The 21,495-nt window shown below is 37.8% G+C and overlaps 1 protein-coding gene across 6 annotated transcripts in view; it reads right to left on the bottom strand.

Moving 5' to 3' along the window:
• Nucleotides 1-21,495, bottom strand: part of peak1 (pseudopodium-enriched atypical kinase 1) — a 126,498-nt gene that overhangs the window by 22,787 nt on the left and 82,216 nt on the right. For all 6 annotated transcript variants that reach the window (XM_069190618.1, XM_015343573.2, XM_015343572.2 and 3 more), the window contains one exon: nucleotides 3,702-7,121. In XM_069190618.1, coding sequence (XP_069046719.1) covers nucleotides 3,702-6,970 — 3,269 coding nt within the window. In that variant the 5' untranslated portion in view covers nucleotides 6,971-7,121. The remainder of the gene's footprint in view (nucleotides 1-3,701; nucleotides 7,122-21,495) is intronic.

Here is a 21,495-nt window from a genome sequence, read left to right as displayed (position 1 = left end):
AAAAGAGAAACTGCTGTCAGGCCCATCCTGCAAATCTACGAGCGAGGGCTGTCCCAGCCCTTCTGGTGTGTGCAGCAATCTAGAGATTGCTCACCTGCCTGACGTATACCTGACTTGAAAGGCCAGCCAATGACAGCATTCATCTCTGGGGAGAGGCACTTAACTCTTTCTCTACTTGATCAAATTGATGTCCAAAAAGACACTATTTCTGAAAATCCCACCTTTGCTATTTGAATTTTTTAAATTAAGCTTTATGAATAATACTAAAATAATGTCTTAATTTATGGAGAAAACTTGAGAGGAAGTTTAATGTACAGGAAATAAATGCTAATGGCTGAGAGATATACTTGGGACTGGGGAGGGAGTGCAGAGTTTGGGGAGGGGGTGTTTATTAACAACTGAAGGACTGGGAAAGAGGAAGCAAGGCGCATTTGATGGTGTTAACTGATGAAGAACTAATTGCAGTAGGTACAGTAGGTCTAGCTAGAAATGAGGCATAGCACGTTACTTTTGACTAGTTGCCAGAGTTGATGGGCCAAGGGAAAGGGTTAAATTCTAGTCATAGGGGGTTCATTTATACAGGGAATTAACAAAAGTAAAACCACACATCTATCTGAAACAGCATGTTTATTGCAGAATCTCACATGAGGCTGGAAAAAGAAGAAGGGCATTAATGCTTGACGCCTCCTCCCATCATGAAAGAAATCTGCTCTGTAAAACCTTAGACCATGTTTGCTACAGAATGCATTTAGCAGGATGGTTTGTTTCAGCATGGCCCACTGACAAGACTGGCCAAGAACCTGACTAAACTTCAGTCTGTTATCCCCAATTATTTTCTTCAACAGCATCCCAAAAAGCTCTGTTTTCAGTACCCCTTGATACAGAAAGAAGAAATGTTTACACCCTAAACTGAGGTCTAGATTCTAATACAGGCAGTACAACTAAACCTGTCTGCAATAATAAAGCCTTGCAGACATGCAACTATGTAGCTATTATATACTATGCATTAATGCTAACAGAACAATAGTCATGAGGCTGTGGTTCTGAGAGTAGGGACATTTTTAAATAAATGTTGATTACACAATTTGTACAAGGAAGCAACATAGTACACTGATCAGCCTTATTCTCTACCACTGGAGCCCTTTCATGAGTGATGATTAACATAGAAAGCCACTGACTCATGTCTCTTACTGTCCCCATTGGATTGACAACCCATTTGCCAGTACAGAGCTTAGAGGTGACAGAGAAAAACAAATACAACAGTTGCAGTAAAACTAAGACATGAGTCACACCTCCTTTAACACTGGAAAGGGGAGTAGGATTTTTTAATTCAAGATGGATAGGATAAAATCACAGCTATAATTTTAAGCACCTGGATGTCAATGGGTGGTTAATGGTACAAAAATCAAGATATAGAAACTTAAAACCTTAGGTAAGGGGCAAAAGAACATCCAGTAACTAACCCATTCTTTAGAAAATCAATTCATGCCCTGATTCACTGTGTTGTAACCTTGCAGTGCTCTTATCTCTTGGATCATCCAATCCAAAAATCATATATGTAAAGGATTTTTAATCACATTTTACTAAGTCCTACTAACACATTCTCACAGTATACATAATAAAGCAAGAGACGCATTAAATGACTTCTGTGCTTCAACCCTTGCTGAAGGTTACCTCATTAAGTAATGTTTACATTAACGGCTTTGTAAACTTTTTCTCATATCCCTTTTGCATCACACACCAATTTAGTGGTATATAATGCACACTGCTACTACAAGGTTTCTATCAGCTGCTGTGGTAATTAAAGGCTACATGTAAATGAAAGATTCCTATTACTTGCTTTAAACTCAGCTCCTAAATATAATTATAATAATAATAATTGCTTACAATTATATAGCGCTATTCTGGGCACTCCACTCAAAACGCTTTACAGGTAATGGAGACTCCCCTCCACCACCACCAATGTGCAGCCCCACCTGGATGATGTGACGGCAGCCATAGTGTGCCAGAACACTCCCCACACACCAGCTAATGTGCTCTGAAAACCTGTTAAGTCTTACATACTATGACAATTAAATGAACAGCATCACATAAATTGCCATACCTTTACCTTGACTACATTTACATAATGGTTTCAAGTTGTTCTGTGATTAATATCAATGAACCCTGAAATAATTACTTTACTTCTACTGCATTTCATTCTTCATCCTCTTTTCAAAATACATTTGGAATTACTATTTTTATTTTATTGATGCCCCTCACTGTGTTTTTAAAGATAAAAACTGTAAGCTACACTAGGGAAGAAAGTTGCATTGTTCATTTAAAATTTCTGAAACAAAAATAATTAAGAAAAAGAACAGCTTACCGGATAATAAGTAAAAATGCAACATCCTAATAAAAGCATGTCCATGACGAAATGTGAAAGTGGGTGTTACTTTCATCCGGCTGCTTTTGGCAATTCATGACATTATGTTTAAAGGTGGTGGCCTTTAGCTCTGAGAACAATGTGCTTAATAACAAATGAAGCACGATTCCCTGGATAGAAACGGCATTGTAGCACACATGCTGTGCTTCTGGTGAGCGGTCTAAAGTTATTAGAGCTATGTCTCAGTAGGGATGTGTTTCTGTGCAGTAGACCACTTCAGAATTTGCCTTTTGCATCAACCTGACACTTGGGGCTTCCTCAGCAGGAGGCCTTGAATGTCAATATGTTTCCTTGAGTCAATTAGAGGAGAATGCCAACAAGTGCCAGCTCTGCAGAACCGAGAAACTGCCAAGCTGCCGAGAGCTGTGACATGGCAGGGCATTAAGTCATTTAGGAATCAAGGACAATGCATTAAGTCACCTCTGTTTCAAAACTTTTGATAACGCCTCCTCACTGAGAAATCTCAGATATCTGAATTTTTTTTAAAAGTTTGTTCTTGTCATTGTCAAAAGTCATTTTGTTAGCACAATATCTCTGAAACTTTATCAAAGAGCACCTGTAACATAATGATTTCTCAACAAAACTGTAAATATGGAATCTGTAAGCTTGGAATAATGGTTAAAAACATTAATTACAATGTAATATTTATTATATTCATCAAACAGCTCCTTAGATTAGTTTCTCATTTACAGAAGACTGGATGTTTCCATAACTTGCAATTGAACCTTTGCCAATATTTCAAGCTGTGAAAATCCAAGTTCACATTTAGTTTTTATTCTTAGACATTTATACATTGACATTTTAATATTTTCATCTAATAGCTTTGTTAGTATAATATAATGCAAACACCTTCATACAATGGCTTTGGTTAGCTCTCATCAGAGTCAGGATGCTTCCTGGTACAGTGCTTAGTCCACTGTTCATTATTTAATAATTCATTCTGTATTTAATTTTTGAAAGCATCAAAAATCATCAAAACATCAAAAATCAACCTTCAATGTACAATTTCAGTTAATTGACTGTATATCAATTTTGTAAATAACAATTATATACTAATAAAAAGCTAAAAACAGACTGTATCCCCATCTTCACAAATATAACAAAACATAAATCAAAGAAAACAATAACAGACATGAATTTTGTAAATACTGACATAACTGTAGAAATGAAGTTGTTCACTAAATTGTTCTACCACTGCCCAGACTGGAATTAAGACTTAAGTTAAAGGTATAAACTAATAAAACATTTAATTTGGATCAATTAGAGGTTCACTCACCTGACTGTCTTCTGGGGCAGTGAAGATCCTACAGCTTGTTCTCTTTTATTCTCTGGCCTCTCCAGGGACTTGAAAATCTTATTGTCCTTGTTCTCTTCTTCACATATCTGAACAGGCTCACCTTCAGTTGCAGGACTCATTTCAGGTTTGTATGTGAAGATGATGGTGGGCTTCTGATTAGGATCATCTGTTTTGGCCTCAGCAAACCAGTGCTGACGCTGGACTGGGGGTGGGGGTAGCATGTGAATGACTGTACCATCCAGACCTACTAACTTGCCCTTTTCCTTCTCACGTTCGGGCTTCTCCCTTTGCTGCTCATCCTCATCCTTCCTCCGGCGGAAAAAACTCTTGAATGAGATCCAACGTTTCGGTTTAGCGCTCTCAGCTGCTGTCCGCCTGCCTTCCCCTGCCTGGGCAGATTCTGCCTCATTTGGCCGTGAAGAGCTATTGTTTGTTGGTTTGGACCAGTTACCAAAATGCCTCTGAAGCAGGTTGCTGGCATGATATGGAGAGGAGGTGGATCTAGGTGGGGGGAAGGGGGCGTTTTCAGACTTGGGGCTTGCAGAGGGGACAGCTGTGCTATTTTGGGATTTTGGAAGCTGTCTTGTAGGTGTGTCTTTTCTAGGTTTGGGCAGGCATCCCTCTGCTGGAGAAAACAGTGATTTCGGCCTTGAGGGAGCTTCCTTAGTGGCATCAGGTGGGATGGAGTAAAGCTCCTCAGCACTACAGGTTTTGTTCTGCACTGTGGGTGACTCTGGTGGAGATTGTGGTGGTTGAATAGAAGCTACAATCTGTGACAGAACAGTGCTGGCTTTCTCACGATGGGCAGTGCCAGGTCCTGATGACATCTGGGGTTCACTGTTACCGTCTTTTCTAGGTATAGTTTCACCACTCACCTTCCGATTGTGTCCAGGAGTGGCCACTGTGATGCTGGTTTTGGCTTGGGAGCCTCCCTGAGTGGTGACTGCAGTTATAGAAGCAATAGCATTTGTTGTACTATTGGAAATTGTAGTGGATCCTGCATTAACTTCCAGGATCTTCTGTGCAACACTGCCAAGTTTCCTTTCTTCCCCAACAGCTTTCTCTTTAACTACTTTTCCATTAAGAGGAGTTTCTGTAGGAGAGGATGGGATATTCTCTGAGGACCCAATCTCCTCATAAGTGTGACTAGTTACTCGAGACTCTAAACCTGGTTTTGATTGTGACTGTTCTCCGCTTAGGCCTAAAAAGCTCTTGTAAACAGCCAGGTTGTCATAAGCACTAGGATTAATAACAATGGGTACTTTAACAGCATTTTTAGAGCTTCGAGCATAGGTAGGCTCATCACGAATAATAATGGGAAACGGGGGCATACCAGCATTGTTGTAACTGTTGAACTTGATCTCTGACAGGTTTGGTGACTTAACAGGAACTGTGCGGGAGGAAGAGGATAGACCTGTTGTTGGGGAGGTAGGTGCAGACTTGTGGCTACAGTGCCTGTAGGGAACAGCGGGACCTGCAGCACACCCTCCCACCAGCTCTACCTTGGGGATCTTTTGACGAGGGCTTGTGCTGGAGGTCCAAACCTCTTGGTATCGGATGGCACTTGATTTCTTACGGGAGGTGTTGAGTGCAGTGGAAGTCAAAATAGTAGTTGGAGAGGTAGGAGATTTTGGCGACAGAGGCTGACCTAAGGGAGAGCTTGGGGTCGATGGGGGAGTTGAGGAGACTGATGACCCTTTCATTTTGGAAACGGCATCTTGATTTTGGCTCTCTGTGCTGGCCATAGAGGCAGAAACATCAACCACTGTATAGGGCTTACACATGGCTGGCTTTTCAAGGCTCACCACTCGATAGGGTTTGGCCTGCTCTTCCCCAGGACTAAAGCTGATTGTGACTGGCTGTCCTGGAAGGGCTTGGGGAAGAGAAGGACTTTTTAAGGCTACACTATCCTTCTGACCGGCATCTTGCTCCTCAAGCCGGATGGCTAGAATCGCTTTGTGGGTTTCTGAGGCTTTAGGGGACTTTGCTGCTCTAGGAACCTGTTCTTTTTCACTCACACTCTCAAAGTCTGGCTCTCTAGATGCTGCAGAGGAGGGCAAACCATTAGGTAGATGGCAAGGGGCACTGCTACCACTACTGGAAGTGGTTCGTGAATCTTCTGGTAGTGAAGATGATGATTCAGGGGAGGTGGTAGTCTCAGAGTTGGAGAAGAAGCAGCTGCCTTGCAGGTCACTCTGGGCATAAGGGCCCAGTATGTGACCACCATTGGAATCCTCTGAGGGGTAGCCATTGAGAATTTCATCATAACTGTCATCGTAATCCACAGCACATATTCTCTGCAGGGATCGATTGCGAAGTGGAACCGTATTCCACTTCTTACCAACAGCAAATGGCACAGGTGAGAGGGTAGAGGCCCGGAAATTAGCAAAACGAGGCTGCCCTCGCATACGGATCTCCATCGCCAGAAGCTCCTCATCACTTTCATCCCAGCTCTCATGCTCACCCTCTTCTTCCTCATCGCTCTCTTCTTCATCCTCCTCACCATCACTGGAGAAATCCGGGTAACAGAAACGCCCACCTTCTGAGCTGATAACTTCTGTGCTACCACTGAGAGAAACATGCTTCTGAGATGCTCCTGTTCCACTGCCCATAGCCAAACAGCTGGAGGCAGGCAAACCTCGTTCCAAGGAGCGCTTGTAGCAACTACTGATACGGCCTAGGAAAAGGTCTTTAGAGCTGGAGCCAGAGCTGGATCCGGGGCCTGAGCCCAAACCAGCAATTTCCTTCAGCACCTCTGTCAGGCCATTGTTGTTGTTACCACTGGGTGCCCGGGAACTCCGTAGACCATATCCTTCTATCTCTTCTCCGCTTTCCTCCCCCTCATTGTTGTTGACACCACCAGGCCTCTTTCGGTTCATCCCGTTACGGTTCCACACCGCAAAAGCAGAGGTTTTACCCAGTTCACCAGAGTCTGCTTGTCCATGGTTGCCCTCTGAATCAATGGTGGCTGAACAGGACAACATCATGGTTGGCTTGACAGCAATAGTAGGTTTCTTGGCAACAGGTGGACGGAAATGTCCCGAGCGCACAGGTGCACTGCCCCGCTGATAGTTGTTGCTAAGGTTGGCGTTGGGCTTCCCTCCAGAAGTGCTCTGGTTCTGTTGTTGTTCTTGAGCCCCTTTCTTCAAGACCCCCTCAGTCAGGCGGTGCAGGCTTTTGGGTTTAAAGCAGTTCTTGCACTCGCCTGGTTTCCACACGTGTTCTGTGAATGTGTTGCAGGCAGACATGATTCCGATCCTTGTCGGTGACCTTCAGTCCCGGTGGATCAGTGGACAGGGACTCCTTCCATGGGCTCCCTGGCTTTCAAACTGTTTCTTTTAAAACACCTTTTCCTGCGTTTTCCACTTGCAAGGCTTCAGCCGCTCTAGTTTATGGATTCTGAAATATATAATAAAAAATACATTTGGGCATTATGGACCAGCTGAACACCTGCTATTGAACCATGGGTTTTAAAAGAAATGTGTTAACTTACAAAACAATCAGTGACTTCATTAACCTGACTTAATAAGCAGGATTACATTCTTTCACCATTTTACATGCAAGTCCATTTCTTTCCCAAATTTCATGTGTAAGAAGATTTGGAAAACAACAAAGGCACTACCGTTGGTATTAAACATAACAACATGAATTCAGCTCTGTGGCACAATATAATCGAGGAAAATGAAAGGCTATATGCTGCAAGATGTATACAAAGAAAGCAATTGTTTACTTGTTTCCCTACAAAACAGTCAATTTATTTTGAATGTTCACACGAACCACATAAGTACAGACACACTGTATGGAAAAAAACAAATAACAGTTCTTAACCGGGTAAGTATTGTTTTAGGCTTTGTCAACAAAAGCAATGCAAACCACATTTACAGTACATGAATATAGACTGTATCCTTAATTAACTCTTATCAAACAAGAAATGTTACCAAGCATTTTAGTTTTTTTTATTTCAACCAGGTCAAAAAACGCATTACCAGCAGACATCCACTAGGTGACTCTACTGCAGCAGCTTTACTGGACCGTTTTAATCAGCCTTTTCTGCTGACTGGCATTATGTGGAGTTAAGTACTATGCAGAGCACACCTCATTTTCATTCATATTCAGCAGTGTTTGAGTCTTATGCTAAAAGATAAAAAAATCCAAGAATTAACCAGTTATTTTTAGACTATTTTTGGACTGCTACTGTGATCATCATTACTGGTTGTAATCATTTGGGCTTGTAACTCTTAGCTTGTGATTAATGGACTGACAAATTCACACACCATGTCTTTCAACTCAGGTTGCTGTGAGGCAGAAATCATTTAATAAGAAAAAAAGGAAATCAGCAGGGGAACAAATGCTTCAGTCATATGAAGGAGACAAAACCATTATACTCTGAAGGTCTTCCAGCAGAAATTTTTCTTTTAATCACAGCCTCACAGTCCATATGACCTGTTTCACAAAGAAAAATACATCTGAACTATGATTTTTTTCTGTTGTTAATTTTATATTCTAGAGTGCTTCAGTAAAATGTCACAAACACTATCAACTTCACAAATAATTATTAGGCTTGTAAGCATAAGTACAAGGCACTAGCTATTTAACAATTTAATTTGAAACAGTGAATAATATTAAAAGAAACAGGCAGGCTTTGAAGCATTTTAAACTGTAATGTTTTAGGTACTCCTGTGATTTTTTATATCCATATCATCCTTCATATCATTAAAATGCTTCCTAGTATGTTCTGTGTGCTTGTTAAAAACTCTGTTGATATCTATCTTTAACTCTTAAACCTTAGAATCGCTAAAATCAAACCACAGACCAAGAGAGTTGTTTTCAGAATATACTCCACAGGCTGTCAGTTATAACTCACTGTGAGTCTGCAGCTATCAATATGTGAAAATGAACCCATATTTTTGTATTTTGCATCTTTTGAGTATGCCGAGGTACAAAATAGAAAACATCTGAGCAACCAAATCCATCAGCTACAAAAACTTTCTAGAAGACCTAAGAGGTTTGAAGGCAGGGCATCTGACATCAAAGAATATCTGGAGTACAGCCTTATGCAGTGAACTCTAATTGCAGATGACATTCTGCATAACTGCAAATGAGCAAATATTTTAAATCGTCATGACAATAAATGTTCTCTAATCAAATTTTGCATTTAACTTGCTATATCAGTTCCTTTTTTGATTCAGTAACCTTCACATTATTAAAGTGTTGATATTACTGTTGTGTGTGCAAAACTCCTTCCAAAACTAATGTTTCCTCAGAAAACAGTGCTCTCCTTTAATGATGTTTGAAGGCAGAATGTTTAAAAACAACAACCTCAATGTCAGTGTGGTTTGCATGGTTTTGGCAAGTGCTATGTACAGTACTTCACTCTCACTTGGCCAGATTACATGCATTGGCTGGACTGTGCAGCTAAGGATTCCATCTTCAGCTCCATTATTAAATGATGGTGGATACAACCTGCTCTCTTGATTCTCAAGAAAGTCAAACTTCATATGCTATATAAAAATTAGATTCAGCAGTATATTTATTAAAATAATTAAGAAATTACATTAAACTGTGTTTATAGTGCTGTATATTCTGAGTAATTCTTAGTAAAACCTGTCAGATCCTGGTACCTGTACAATTTTGAAAATTCATTTTTTTCTGCATGCATGTTTGGAAGTGGAAGAATTTGAGAAAACGATTACTGACAAACATAATAATGTCTTCACAATGTAAATAACATTTTTTACATTGTTTTGGGACTTCTTTCATCCTGTGATGAAAAATTCATTTTGGTAGAAAATAATGAATACACTTAGAATGGGAGCCAGTGGAACATTTCCTCACAGAAAAAAAAGTGTGTGCACATTTTGACATATTTTATGTCTTACATGACACAAATACATGATCCCCACTGAACATTGTGGAAAAATTAATGCTTTTTCTGGACTAAGGTAAGGATTAAGGTTTATAATATCTGACCCGTGGAACCTTGTCCTTAAAAGTCTACTATTAGACCCAGTCTACAGCATACTAGCTGTTGTGGTATAGTTATGGGGCTCTGTTACAATGCAAGACCAGTTCATTTAGAGCTGAAGGGTGATGGACTTTGGAACTCCTCAATTTTGATGAAAAATGCTACATAAATGTAAACTCTTCCTTAAATGAGTGCTGCGGGTCTTCAACTACAGTATTGATATTAATTCATCTGTTGCATTACCATGAGGCATTTTTAGCAAGTTTGATAAAAGCTGTATGCACTCATTTGTTCACTGACAATGGTAGGAACAGCAAGTACCATTAAACAGAAACAGTTAGGAAAGGGTAGGAGAGGCTTTTTTCAAAGCTGTCAAAAGCACAGACGGAATAAAAATGGATTATGATAAGCAGCACAGTAGTCTTTTTCTAACTAAAAGTGGATCATCATGATGATACAATGTATTGTAATATAATATACTGTTGCTCAAACAGAAACGTATAACTCACAGACTTAAAATAACTTATATTTAAGTTCTCTGTGCTCCTGTAATATAATTAGACTAATTCCTTTTGAAAAAAAATGGTATTACTGGCATTGTTTTATACCAGCTCAATGGTTCTCTTGTATTTCTGTCTGTAATGTAAATATTAAGCTGTAATAAAGAGGAAATTAGTCTTTGCTTTAGTCATGCAGAAACCATTGTAAGGCGCCTACAATTAAGGTGCAGAGTTTACAGAAAGAATGTGTCATATCAAACAATGGAATGCTATAGACAGGGAGGAGGGGTTCTACTTCACAATGTCATTGGGGTCAAATCCTGTTTCAGGGCTACTTCACCAACACCCTTAGTTTCCATCTAGGCACAACAGTGTGTGAATAACAAACTACGGTTATACTGAGCTTTGAGCTAATCACAGAAAATGTATCTTTTATTTCTGAGGAAAAGGAAACAAAGACAGATCAGCAGGATTGTCTCTCAGGAAAACCTAGGTTTTCTTTAATTTTCCTTTCAGCCTGCATTTCTTCTTTATAATAAGACAACAATTCTTAACCTCTCCACTAAGCACACTGATTTGAAAAGTTTACAATATTGATGATCATTTTAAATTCAAAACATTTAGCTCATTAATTTCACAGACACCATTATTCCCAGTACATGGTCATGAACTTTTTAATGCCCTTAAAATAGATCAAGTCTTTGTTTCATGACATTTAGCCAAGCATCTTTCAAGCACTCATTGTTAATGCATTAATATAGCTGATTGTGATTTTCATCAAAGTCTGTTCTTGGTGAAAACATAACCCTGCACCTGACATGCTGTCACTTCCATTGTCATCATCACAGAGCTACGACCCTCAGCCTCACAACATCTGCTTACTTTTATGTTCACAATAGCACTGACAGTGTCTTTTGAAAACATTTGCTAGAAAATATAAACACAGCTTCAGACTCACTAAAACAATATATACCGTTGTACATACATCATTTCTGTCACACTGACACAAATGGTCAAATAACTATCACAAGTTTTGTTGGCAAAAGAAACTCATCTTTATAACACTTGAAACACAAGGAAATTCCGTCCATTCTCCAGCTATACAATAATCTATTTTACGACCTGGCATGGAATTAATGACTGTTCTCAGGGTCTGTGGCTTACTTTAAATCTGGAAGGAATTGAGATTTTGTTTACACAGACCTTTCTGGGACACCAAAATGGGAAAACTGCCATTTTCACAGTTTTCATACATGCTTTAATACAGTGCCTGAAAACAGGAGACAGCTTGAAAGAAGTCACGGCCAGAAAGAGTCAGTTAGTAGGCTACTAGAATGTTATCCAACTAAATGGACTTCAAAGTACATTAAGTATTTGCACTTAACAACATTTTCATTTCATTAATAAGCAGAAATATATAGAGGGTACACAAACAAATATAATACAAATACCATACAGAAAAATACATTCTAATACAATTATAAACAGAAAAGAAGGATCCCTTTTTATTTATAAATAATGCAATTGTGATTTCCACTGTATGAAATGTATCCACTTTCATATCCAAGTGGTCAACTGCGGATACCGTCACAAAGTATAAAGTAGGCTTTCACGTCTTTATGGAAGATTCACAAATATAGTATAAGCATCATTTCTGACCCAAGCTGATACAGCAGTTCTGATCTTCACAGTGGAGCCTTTGAAACTTTATGTACTAGATTTGACTAAAAGCACACTTAAAATATCCGTCTAGCTGTTCTTATTATAATTAATTTTAAATTGGTTTGTTTTTGCATACATATTGTTTTTATTTCTTATAAAAGTGCTCTGGGATGCCTAGGTTTGAGGTGTGCTCCATTAGAATAAAGTTTTATCATATTATTTCCTCAGTAACCCTGTGAATCAATCGTTCACACTCCATTTCACTTTTTCACCACTGAAGTGAATCCTCACAACTTCATATTTTATTCAGAACAGAGAACTCAAGATGAGCAGTGAGCTCATCTGATTGGCACAGCTGAAAGACAATATGTTATCTGTGGATCTTGAATAAACAAGTTTATCAGAGATGACTATCAGGGTACAACTGTAATGACTAATTATGAACAGTAAGAGCCATGCACTGCTTTAACACTTGTGCTACTGGAAGAAGAGTGCACATCAGTGTGAAGTGATTACATTCACTCTGCATTAAGCTAACATGAACTTATTCCAAGCCTGAACATGACTAAATAAAATTGTTTAAAATTTCTACATTTAATTTAGGACTACGCAAAACTGAGCTGCATAATGAGAATCTCCCAAGAAACAGGAGTCGCACAACAAATAGCATAGATAACATACTTAAATGTCCTAGTAAAATTTTACAAACAATACAACCACATTTTTTCTCTAAATGATATTAGTTACAAAGACCAATATCTGAAATTCCGGACTTTGGCGATGAAAGGATCTTCCTCAAACGTATATATAGAAATTATTGCTACCAGCAGTACTGGAAATCTCTGGCATGGTGGCAGGTTGGCACAGTGGTTAGCATTGCTGCCTAACAGTGCTGGACCCTGGGTTCAATTACGACCCCAGTGTGCTACCTGTGTGAGGATTTTATGTTCTCCCCATGTGTGTGTGGGTTTCCTCCGGGTGCTCTGGTTTCCTCCCACAGTCCAAAAACATTCTGGCAGGTTAACTGACTTCTGGGAAATGTCTCCTTGGTGGGAGTGTGTGGGTGTCTGTGACTGTGTGTGTGGCCTATGATGGACTGGCATCTCGTTCAGGGTATATCCTGGCTTGCGCCCATTGGGCAGGATCTGGCTCTTCCGCGAACCAGAATTGGAATATTTGTAATTGAGTAAAGGTTTTTTTTCGGGAAAAAAATACAATGATTTGTTTTGGGCTATATACCCACTATTTATGAAAATGAGGGATTTCAGAGCCCTGAATTAGAAAACATCTGCTGTGCTACTAATCTTTAATGATAATTCAATTTCATTCCTCCATTGTTATTTGAGGTGATGCATTTGGATAGTTAATTTCCCCGAAGAGATAAAATCCAACTATCACAATATGCTTGTACCTGATCAAATCCTCAGTATTTGAATAAATGCTGCTTTGCTCTTAGATAAAAAGAGAAAAATAAAAGTAAGGGTGTCTACATAGCTTGGAAAACTATGATAACAGGATTATTTCTAGTTTTACACAGAAAGACAAAGATTTTAATTGAAAGTGTACTGCACACAGTGCCGATTTAGGTGAATTTATGGGAGCAGTTTAAACAGCCACGTAACAAACAATATAGCACAACTGTATCCAGCAAACAAATAGAGACAATCTGCAACCACAGACTGATCGAGGAAAAAAAAGCTGCTTAGTTAAATATGCTCAAATTTACATCTAGATAATGTTTGAAATTTGTTTAAACTTGTGAGATAGTCACATGCCACCAAAGGCCAAAGCCAGTTATTAAAAAGTTTTTTTATTTTATTCTGATTAGTCCAGAGGCAAGGTAAAGTTTCGAACATTACATATTTATTTCATGGTTGACTGCAAGGGAAATTCAGAGTGGACCTCTGTTTTGTTTCTACTCATTGCGGTGTTTATTACTTTGTCAGAGTATTTATAATATCTGTTTAATACAGAATAAACTCACCAGAAGGCATGAAAGCAGCAAAATGAAAAATAAAATAACAAATAAGTAAAAAATAACATTCAGCAAAATTAAAAGAATATGGAATGATAAAATGCTGTAGAGAAATGTTTAATGTATTAAATGTGTTAAACATTTTAGTTTTTTTAACAATAAAGGAATTAACAACATGCCACAAGCTAAGAAAAGAAAGTAATATTTCAAATAATATTAGTAAGCAAGATATAAGTCTTTTAGGTATTAGAAGAGTTTTAGATAAATCTCCAGAGTCAGATGTTATTCTACTAATTGTAGGCAAAGAAAAAAGACATGTTATGTATAACTGTTGGCAAATCTATTTCAAGAGTCACTACAGATTAATAAATCTTACACTGCCTGATATGGAAATGATAATGAGAACTAAATTAGAGAATCAGCTGTATGGCAATAGGATTCTAGGTGACAGTGGATATGGATTTAGAAAAGGTAAATCACTATAACTAGTTCAAGTAGGTAGCTGCGCCAGCGTGCATAGGCTGCAAAGGAACAAGTAAAGGTTTATTCCATGCTGGAAAGAGAAGAAAAGAGACAACGTTGCCTTCTTCAGGTGTGAAAAGTAATTGGTATCCTGCCAATTACAACAGCTAATAAAGTATGATTATCACCATCACTGTTTAAGCTTGTTTAACTTTGAGCATGCAGCAGTCATAATGAATACACTCAGAGCATATTCATATATAGATTCCCAGTAAGGGGCGCTCACCTTGTGGTCTGTGTGGGTTCCTAATGCCCCAGTACAGTGACAGGAACCAGGAACACTGTAAAAAGGCACCGTCCTTCGGATGAGACGTAAAACCAAGGTCCTGACTCTGTGTGGTCATTAAAAATCCCAGGACATTTCTCGAAAAGAGTAGGGGTGTTACCCCAGTGTAACATTCCTATTGGCCTTTACCAATCATGGCCAATAATCCCCATCTATGAACTGGCTTCATCACTCTGTTTTCCTCATTGATAGCTGGTGTATGGGGAGTCCTCATTACCTGTAAAGTCTGTTGAATGGAGTGTCCAGAAAAGTGCTATATAAGTGTATACTATAATAACAATAATAATAGCAACAACAATAATAATAATAATATTTTTTTATTTAGAAACCACAAAGGAAATGATTCACCCAGAATCCAAGAGTAAGACTTCATTATTATTACTGTATGTTGTATTATTAAAATGTTGGTGACCACTTTCTAAAAAATATATTTTAGGGGACACATGGATCATAAATGAAAGTGAATTTAAAATTAAAATGAAGAGCCATATCTTTGCAGTTTTTAAGACACTGGATCTATTAGTATTAGCAGGAACATGTCCTAGAGGGGCTGAAAGGTAATAGATTACATAATATTAATATTTTCTTCTAAACATGTCTGAGATGTTATATTAAGGCATCCACACTATCAAGTAATCATTATGTTGTCATACCAGTGTATATATTAGTATTACAGCATATCAATATGTTCAGTCATTTTCTATTCCAATACTACACAATTTAATTTTGAGGGAGTAAAACTAAAGCTTCCAAATACTAGAACTGAATCTATTTAAATTTAAATTAAAATCAGAAAACCTTAAACTCACAACTCAGAAAAAATGCAACTCAGAGAAGAGTAAAGCACTAGGAACAACTGGCTTTCTCCGAAGAATGAATCAGCAGACCTAATTATCATAAGCCAATTATTACTGCTAATATTATAGGTCTTTTCATCTTGTTCCATGCTGAAGTCTTCGGCTCACAGCAGCTAACCTTGGCAAATGGGTCAGATTCACCCACGCTGACTGCAAAGCCATGGAGTGCTGAGAGGAACAATGCAGTGTGTGTGAGTGACTTCCGCCAACTCTTTCTCTCCCAGCACACTCCCAGCTGCTGGTGTGCTCAGCGGAGGGATGATGGCAGATAAGGGCTTTCATCACATCACTGTGTTGTGCACTGACATGTGCTTATACTGGGTTCATCTGCTGTCATACTTTAATGATTGAATAGGTTGGGCTTTAAGAAGAAGTTGATGAAGACTCGTTATAACAGAAGTGATTTTCCCTGACAGTGTCATTGCGTCCTTAGGATTAAATATGCAAGCCGGTTGAAAGCAAGCAATCATCAAACTTCTGCTTTGAAAAGGGATGACTTTCCTGATGTAGCTAATATTCCACTAATCCTTTTAATAAATAATATGTGAAGAGCTCTATCACATTGCAATTCACAACTGGTAACCCATAAAAGCTAAGCAGGTGTGAGCCTGGCCAGTACTTGGAGGGAAGACCACCTAAGGAAAGGTTTTGAAAGAGCTGTTAGTGGGGTCTGTGCAGATTTTAATACCCTCGTATAGTGATGGGGACACTATACTGCAGAAGAAAGGCACCATCGTAAAACCAAGGTCCTGACTTTCTGTGGTCATTAAAAATCCCAGGGCGTTTCTCAAAAAGAGTAGGGGTGTTATGCCAGTGTCCTGTCCAAATTGTCCCCTGGCCTTTACCAACCATAGTCTCCTAAAAATGGAGGTGAGTGGAGTGTCCAGAAAAACACTACAGTACACACTGTTAGTGTAAGGAATTATTAATCATTATTAAACAGTATATAACTGGGCTAGAATATTTCTCATTTTTTAAGCAAAGTATGTATTCTCTTAACGTCAACAATTAAGATGACTTTTCTATTTTCCAATTATGCACATAAGCATCATTATTGAAGGTCCAAAATTAAATCGCTGAATGTCAGTAGTGATTCAAGACTGACGATCTCATAAATAAACAGTGCAGGGGGAAAGTGAGTATATCTGTGTTGTGCGTGTGTGGCTGGGAGGGATAGATTGGTTTTTGGATTGGCAGGGATCTCAGTATTTAAATTTTTTCATATTAAAAATTAAGACATTACCACATGCAGTCAAATGCTGTTTGCGTATAGTTTCCCAGCAAAGTACAACATGAATTAACGTCATGCTTCTTTGAAGTGTTCTGTTTAGCTCAAACCATGCCCAAATTCCATTAGATGTCCATCATTTCTCCTACTAAAACCCTAGTCTGTGGAGAGACACAATAGTAGGGCTTGGTTTGTTCACTCAATCGCGTCTGTGTGGGCCCACTCTGGTTTGTGGGTAGACCGTGAACTGAGACAGAGTAATACCATAGCAGTGGAAAGTCTCAACAAGAACACTACATTTGGAAAACAGTTGGTGTTTCAAGGCACAGTCACAAAGCCTGGTTGGTGTAAGGCATGATTTAATTCACATTCTCTCATACAAGGACTAAGATAAATTTTCCCAATGTAAAATAACCAAGGGGTGTTTATAATTGTTGTAATTATACTAAATGAATACCAGAAATTAGCATATTCTGTCTTTATTACATATTATATTCCTAGAATACAGACTGAAACAATATAAATTGTAAACGCATGTAAAACTACATAGATAAGACTGAATACCTGTGGAATCCATCTTCATTATTATTTGATTTTAGAATTTTAGAATAAAACATACAGAAAAGGTACACTTCATATTTACTCACAATAAGTGAGATTTTATTTCAGTTGAATTTAATACTCCAAACAATATTCCATGTAGCAAGACAACCACTTCCCCCCTTATCTTTCCTCTATTATACGTTTTGTGCTGATGCCTTAGCATTATATTTCTCAACTGACTACTGCAAAATCATTCAATGTCTGAGAGAAATTCATCAATTTCTGAGAGACCAATTATTTTAACACATCTAAATCAACATAAAAGATTACATGAAATGAAGAAATGCTGAACTAATTGACTGCTGAGGACAGGAATATGGGCTATATGTACTGTATGTTTGTTTATCCTGCCAGTTACACAGAGCTGGCAAAATGCGAGTGGTATTAATGTTTGTGGTAACATACAGCACACTTACGATTTGTGTGAACAAGATCAGCATTACTGCTCTGAGGGATGGCAGCCCATTCTTGGCACAGAATCTTTCCACCAGAAAGTTTGCAAGAATTACTTTATCGTACATAATTCATTGGAATCAGGTCAAGTGAATTCCCAGTCCATACTAGAACATGATGTCCTCACATATATTCTACAGGTCAGTACAAACCTGTAAATCCATTGTGGATTTGCATGCATTAAATAGAATATAACATGGAAATCATGTGGTTAAAAGTAAATTGCCATTGCCTTACTGTTACTTTATCTGATACGTATTTTACTGCATTTAACTGCATTTCAATTAATTTTTGTCGATTATAGTAAAAAGTTGTTATTTTAGTCATCGGCTTGAAATACAAACCATCAACATTTTTCCAGTTGTGTAACCGTTTGCCAACGTACCTCAAACGCATGTCCCGGATAGTTAAGTCAAACAATAACAAAAGTGGAAAAAGTACACTAGATAGTACTTCATACAATTAATCCACAGTGGTATCTTAATCATAAGTAAAGAAACTATAAACTCGATTCAGTAACAGTACAATATTGCTTTCCAAGAGGCTGTTGATCCAAAAGCAGGTTTTATTTACAGAAAAGTAATACATCATAACAGACAAGTCATTAACTTGGGTATATAACTGTTTGGAATCCGTAGTCACTCTAACCCATACTGACGTACAAAACTAGAAATGTTTACTCCTTTAAAGACACACTACCTGGCTGGTGGGAATGTACTGTCTAGGCTTGACTGACTCTTATAGTTGATCTAATAGGCTGTAAATTAAAAAGAGTTCAAGTGAAGATCAAGCTGCCTTCTATTTTCACACTACAGAATTGATCAAAAGTATATGACCTGTCACTGCCTCACTGCAGTTTTTAGAGCTGTTAAAATATAGCTCTACATAAAAATCAATAAGAGGGGAAATAAGTGTGACAAAGTATGATAATAAAAACATTGAATTCTTGATCTAGTAATTATTGTGTACAGCTGGGTGGAAAGGTGTTTTCATGTTGTGTTTCTACAAAGGTCATAAGAGAAAGGTAAGTTAAAGTAAAAAGACGTCTTGACTATTGTAGTCAAGAGCAATCACGTGGTGAGTTACAAAAACATCAATATGCACTTGTGCAATGGTTTAAAGACATAATTGAGAGTTGACTTGAGTACAGTTCTGGAGTTGCAAGTCTTAAATTTCTAGCATAATCAACGTCTGATCCTTGTCAGGGTGCTCAATTACCAGACACACACGATCAAGAAAATCTTATAAAGGTGCATATTTCCGTCAGCCATTGTGTGAAATTATACCTTTATGAAAAGGGTTAAAGAAAGAACCCTCTTGTTTACTGATTACAAACTGTTCTTCCAAGAACAGTACTAAAACGTTTTCATAGTCTGTGCTCCACAAATGTTTGTCATGTTTCTAGAGTAAAATGAAAAACAACATTGCAAGATTTCCATCCTACAGCCCATAGAATCCCAATCTGCTTTATAATTAAAGTCTTTCCTACAGCTCTGTACAAACCTTGTTAAACCAGAGAGAGCAAAACCATTCTAAGTCTAATGCATCAGTTCATTGGTTTCATTATGTTAACGGCTGCTGTTACACTGTTACTTTAGCCATGAAGATGAATGCGAATTTATGGCGACTCAATTGAACAGACTGCAATCCTCTGAACTGCAGTTTAGTGTCATTCATTTTTAATATCTTGCAAATACTCATTAGGTTCCAGGGTACACTCTGACATAAATAAATCCCCTTTATCAAAATTCCAATTCCTTTTATGGCAACAGTCTTGAATACTTTTATCCTCGCTATGTGTGCCCTTAATGTTCATATTTTAATGAATAAAATAAGGCTACATATTACCGTGCTCTCATCAAAATACACTATCATTCTTCAGCTCCAATCTGGTTTATTAAGATGGAAAACTCTTGGAAACCAACTGTTCAACATATATTCACCGAAATCAAAAGCTACTAATAAAAGCCTCTTATGAAAGGAGCATCCTGTTCTTTTAGTTACCACAACAGCTGCCAGAACTACTAGAAACCTGCAGAACCTTGCAGTGCAATTGAGGCCTTTCTTAATTAATGTAATTTGTGGTATTGGATTTTTGTCAAACAGGTTTTTCCTCTTGTATTAAATACATTCAGAGTTTCTCTTGCTCTATATGGTTCAACTGAAATGTGCCTTGCTAATTAAACTGCTCCTGAAAAGATCTGTCAGTGCCAATTACCAAGAAGCGTACGGGGGAGCAAGCTGAAGTTACACCATGCCTTTGTGCTTTTTTGTTAAATATTAATGTGCCACATTGATGACATTTCTTCTCATCCGGCTTCAAAAGTCTTTTTTGCAAACTTTGTCAATTCTTAGAAAGGTAGCATGATAAAAAAAAACAAGACGTTACAGAATCACACAGAAAATCTATTCTGGAAATTGTATAATCAAAACATGGGAAATAGTACACAGCAGGAATAACAGTAGGAAATGATTAAGCTCTCATTTAAATGTGATGCACTGTATACATTTTATGAAGGACATATAAATGAAATATACCATTCACAACAATTTATAAGTTTTGATGTTCAGCCTTCATTAATTTGAAAAACTGCCTTTCTTTTTCATCATATAAAACAAATCTTAAGCTGTTTGAATCTGATTATGTTGTTGAATGCTGAAATGTTAAATTACTGAAAGAGGTGGCACTTCCACATTTCATATCTTATAATTCTTAAAGAAGGCAGGGGACATTTTCCTGCATGCCTTTTCTTAAGCTTTGATTCCAACAAGTAAGAATAATATGACAGTTAGATGTTTGTCTTTGGTTCAGTGGACAATTATGCTTTTAATGTAACAATATTGCAGCAGATAACTACATTTCTAATGCCAATGACTTCTACAGTTTTATTACTTATTATAAATGATTCCTCTGAACAGCAAATGCACAATAAAACACATGGGAAACACTGCCTCGGTGTACGTCCTGATCTAACTTGGACAAGCTGATAAAGCCGTGAGTGGCATTTCATTACAGGAGATGAGGAAATGCTCCAGTTATGCCAAATTAGCAAAGCTCTTATCTAAGCAACACAAAACCACAAATCAAGGCAAACTAGGAAATTGCTATCCAATGAGACCCAAGAGTGCAAAAGAAACTCCAGTGAAGGTAGTGATGCCCCAGTGCCCGGACATCATAAAACAAGAAGCTTCTTCAGAGGATCTGAACTACTACTGATTTAATTTGTTCATCTTTGATTAAATGTTTAAATGTCCTGCTTAAGAGAAGTACTGTATGATAAATGTAGCTGGAATAAATTAAAAAAATCATGGAAGGAAGTGAATGCAAACAGGTGGGCTTTTCAAGAAGCAATATGAAACAGGATAAGCAACATTTTGATCACTTTTATTAATTATTTTAGCCATAGCCTTGCACCAGAAGCATTTAGATTTTGTTTCGCAAAACACCCATAGTCCACCTAACTCTATCAGAACCTTTTACAGAAACAATATTAGGTTGTCCTTAAATTTGCCTTGTTTCTAACATAAAATCCCACATAATCTTTCAATTGTGTTTGACAGAGTCCTTGAACATGGATGTGCACAAAAACAATGCAGTTCACCACACATTAGAGTTATATTACATTACAACATTTTAAATGTTGCATCTGTCTACATGGAACTCATTTTCTTCATCCACCTACATTAACTGTAGGTGGTTGGTAGAATGTTTTAACAAAAAT

This window comes from Lepisosteus oculatus, chromosome 5 (assembly GCF_040954835.1).
Source record: "Lepisosteus oculatus isolate fLepOcu1 chromosome 5, fLepOcu1.hap2, whole genome shotgun sequence".
Classification (NCBI taxonomy): domain Eukaryota; kingdom Metazoa; phylum Chordata; class Actinopteri; order Semionotiformes; family Lepisosteidae; genus Lepisosteus; species Lepisosteus oculatus.
The sequence above is the reverse complement of the archived record's forward strand: the minus strand, read 5'-3'. Positions and strand labels throughout refer to the sequence as shown.